This window comes from Hyla sarda, chromosome 7 (genome assembly GCF_029499605.1).
Source record: "Hyla sarda isolate aHylSar1 chromosome 7, aHylSar1.hap1, whole genome shotgun sequence".
NCBI lineage: Eukaryota > Metazoa > Chordata > Amphibia > Anura > Hylidae > Hyla > Hyla sarda.
Genome location: NC_079195.1, coordinates 32,960,843 through 32,965,146, shown reverse-complemented (window position 1 = coordinate 32,965,146; position 4,304 = coordinate 32,960,843). Strand labels below are relative to the sequence as shown.

Here is a 4,304-nt window from a genome sequence, read left to right as displayed (position 1 = left end):
CACAAACACACATATACATACACATATACTCACAAACACAGACACACATATACACACACACATACACAAACACATACATATACACACATGTACACACAAACACACATATACATATATACACACACATATACACACAAACACATACATATACACACAAACACATACATATACACACATATACACACAAACACACATATACATATATACACACACACATATATATATCCCTCTTGTTATTAATAGTCTTTTTTATGTCTTGAGAGGAGATTTACATTTTTCTGTTTGGGTTTTGGATACAGTTGTGTAGGTAGAGAATATTTATTTAAGGGGTAAAGTGGGACATATGAAAATTGCAGCAATGTTTTTAAATTTTTTTTTTATTAAGTAAAAGAGATAATGGTAAGCGATGACTTTTCCTCGTTCACTTTTAGGAGAGTCCTCACTATATCTTTTGGCATTGTGGAGGTTACAGATCTCTCGGGTCTGAAGCGCGGTCCTCATCGGCAGGAAGCAGTGAGGAGGAGGAGGATGACGGAGGTTCTGATTCCATCTCTGCTTCTTTTTCGTCCCTCTCTATAAATAGGGCCGTGGCCATGAAGAAGGCCCCTCCGATGACTGCCATTATGGTGCAGGTCATGAGGGCATACTCCAGGCTGCGGTATTTTAGAAGAGGGGATTTGGCATATCCTCGTTCGTAGGTGTCAGATATCAGGCCGATGAGGTACGGGCTGCCGGCGTCACCTAGAAGGTGATAGATTGTCATCTGCACAGCCAGGGCTGAAGATCTCCTCCACGGAGTTACTACTTTTAGTATAATGTCAGATATGAGGGTGAAATTTACTGACAGAAGTGTCTCTCCGATGAAGATGAAGATATTGGTGGCAACAAGGCTGATGTTGCCGAAAGTCAATGCCAACAGAAGAAAAGGTGCGGAGAGCATCATCGCGCAGCCACACACAAGCGGGTCGGCCCGTGGGTTGGATTTGCGATATCTTTTACTTATCTCCGACCCTGCTACAACTCCCAGAATGCCGGAGACGACTGTAACCACACCAAATATTAGGATGTCGTGATAGTCACACGGTTCAGCACGGCAGGGGTCCTTCTCTTGTAGGAGTGTTCGTGCGTGGGTCAGGTATGACGGACCCCATACACCTATGGCTCCCACTATGAAGGATACAGCCGTCGATCCCATGGTGGTTAACATGAAGCTTCGATTTTTAAATAGTTTCTTCAGATCTGTCGTCCATTTAGCAAACTTCGGGGATTTGTTGTTCTTCTTCCCGTTTGTAGTCGTTCTTGGAAGCTCCTTTGTGACCAAAATCATCAAAGCCACAGCTATGAGGCCCAGGCCAGGGGTGACCCGAAACGCCCAGTGCCAATCGCCCCTTGCTGCATCAGTCACTTTGGGCCCGATGATGTATCCTAGTCCGCAGCCTACAGGTATGACAGAGTAAAACACGTTCAGCATGCGGGTCCGCTGGTCACTTGTAAAAAGGTCTGCAATGATGGAGGGGGCGATGGTGCAGAAAGTCGCCTCTCCGGCTCCAACCAGCCCACTCGTCAGCAGGAAGAGCAGGAAGTACCCGTCAGGGATGAATGACAGGGTAAGTGTCATGCTCAGCCAAACGATGACTCCTGCGCAAACAGTATATTTCTTATTACAGTGGTCGCCCAAATATCCGGCAATTGGTGCGACCAGCACGTAGCTTCCAATGAACAATGTATTCAATAAGCCGGACAGACTAGCATTGGTGTCATATGCTTTCTGTATATAAGGCAGCACCCCCGCCACGCTGGAGCGATTTGCATAGATGAGCAAATTAACAAAGGCGAGGATCACTACGGTGATGATGGAACGTGCGGTGGACATCACGCTTAGAGATGGCAGGTTCTGCCTCTCAGGGATATCGCCCTTTTCTACATCCATATCACTATGATACTCCATTGCTTCTTCCTCCTCCTTCAGCAATGGGTCTTGTGGAGAGGCCATGGTCACAGGTCAGAGCCTGAAAACACTAGAGAGAGAGAGAGATAAGTGAAGACATTAGACAACATGTCATCATTCCTGTCATTCTACAATAGATCCTTCATACAGAGCAGAAATGTCCAGCACAGAACCACAAGATAACACTAAGACCATCGCAGCCTCAGAAGAAGACGCTTCTCTATAAGTGTTTCGTATGGAGACGTCTTCCCTGAGGTTTCCAATGTCTGATAACCCTGAACCTGTCTAGTCCTAGTAATATCTGATAACCCTGAACCTGTCCGGTCCTAGTAATATCTGATAACCCTGAACCTGTCCGGTCCTAGTAATATCTGATAACCCTGAACCTGTCCGGTCCTAGTAATATCTGATAACCCTGAACCTGTCCGGTCCTAGTAATATCTGATAACCCTGAACCTGTCCGGTCCTAGTAATATCTGATAACCCTGAACCTGTCCGGTCCTAGTAATATCTGATAACCCTGAACCTGTCCGTTCCTAGTAATATCTGATAACCCTGAACCTGTCCGGTCCTAGTAATATCTGATAACCCTGAACCTGTCCGGTCCTAGTAATATCTGATAACCCTGACCTGTCCAGTCCTAGTAATATCTGATAACCCTGAACCTGTCCGGTCCTATTAATATCTTATAACCCTGAACCTGTCCGGTCCTAGTAATATCTGATAACCCTGAACCTGTCCGGTCCTGGTAATGGCAGATTATAAGGGCTTGGCTGTATGGTCACTGGCCAATAGGAAGTTCATACTATAGATACAATTGGGCTATCCTGCTATATACATTTACTATTAATGAACCTACCCCACCTCATTGGGATCTATCCGTACCCTATATGACTTTCTGCCACTAGTTGATTTGAAAACATTTTCCCTTTTGCAGTACCCGGAGTATTTCTATTGTTAGTACACAGAATAATATTATATACTATTATATTTCTGCCCTAATCTTTCTGTCATTCTTTTACTACACCACCAAATCTTTCTCATAGACTTATATCTTTTAGAACTTCATGAATTAGGACTCATTTTCTTTGGGGCTTTTTTGGGTGCATTTTTGCAATTTTGCAAGAAAAAGCTCTGGTCATGATCCTATCTGTGCATTTTATTATGTTTAATGCCTAAGCCAAGTATTGTCACAATGCTATGAGGAATATAACTTTTGTTATTTCTTTTGGCAATTCATTGTTTGTTTGTCTTTGCTAAAAAATACAAAAACAAAAAACCTGACAAACAAACAAAAAGCCCTGTGTATATATGAATAGAAGAGGCTGAGACTTACCTTGTGGTTCTCTCTTCAGACAAGGAACGGTCAAAATCTTGAATTCTCTATCGCAAATAGAAACTCTCAAAGAAACACTTTGCACCACAGGTTGTGAATGCAAAACACACTGAAGAGACTGTGGCCGGTGCACACCTCTTTGTTCAGCTTACGGTGACATCATCACAAGCATGTGTGACATCACAGGGTTCTAAACCATCTTCAGTTCAGGTATCTATATATTTTTTTAAATATTTATTTCTATGAATAAATATATATATATATATATATATATATATATATGTATATATGTATATATATATATATATGTATATACACCCCTAGTAAATATATCAAGTACATAAAACCATCTTTTTTAAAAATATTACTCCAGGCCTGCCGTGTATATCGCCGTACTTCACAGTGTCTTCTCAGTTTATGTATGTTAATCTTTTGACCTTTTAATAAATACTTTTGCACCCCACTTAGCCCTTAGGATTGTTTTTTTATTGCCTTTTTCCACCATTATAGTTAGTTTCACAGTATTCCTGTAGGTCTGGTATATTTTTGCTCGTGCTTTGTTGCACCTTTGACATTTTTAATATTTATTGCAGTTTAACCCATGTGCTCTGTATACTTTACCTTTGCGGCCGTCTGCCCATTTTACATTTAATTTATCTTTAATTTACTTAGTCTTTTCTTTTCTTTGCCACTAGTCTTTAGTTTATTTAATTTCATTTAATTGATAAACCCTCTATTCACATGACACAATCCTATTTCATTATTTGCGTGTATATTTAGTTTTTTTTCTCATTTTTACATTGCGCCTTATTATTTATGAGTTTTTTTTATTATTAATAAATAATCTTCACATTATACCATATTTATATAATAATGGATCTCCTTATTCCTTTTTGTCCATCACATACATTATGGTTGTCGTCTTATCTGTGGTGTCTTCCTGGGCCTGTATGCTCGGCACTGTGCACTTCCTCACCGGTCCCCTTTGTCATTAGGTCCCTACAGCACTATCTTTTTCTC

General features: G+C 41.1%; 1 protein-coding gene across 1 annotated transcript; it reads right to left on the bottom strand.

Annotated features, from left to right (window-relative positions):
* Positions 1-359: 359 nt before the first annotated feature.
* On the bottom strand, positions 360-3,381 carry LOC130281932 (protein spinster homolog 1-like). Its single transcript, XM_056529697.1, has 2 exons — positions 3,285-3,381; positions 360-2,018 (listed from the first exon to the last, which is right to left on the bottom strand). The coding sequence occupies exon 2, from the start codon at positions 1,991-1,993 to the stop codon at positions 467-469; it is 1,527 nt and encodes a 508-aa protein (XP_056385672.1). The 5' UTR covers positions 1,994-2,018; positions 3,285-3,381; the 3' UTR covers positions 360-466.
* Positions 3,382-4,304: the final 923 nt, after the last annotated feature.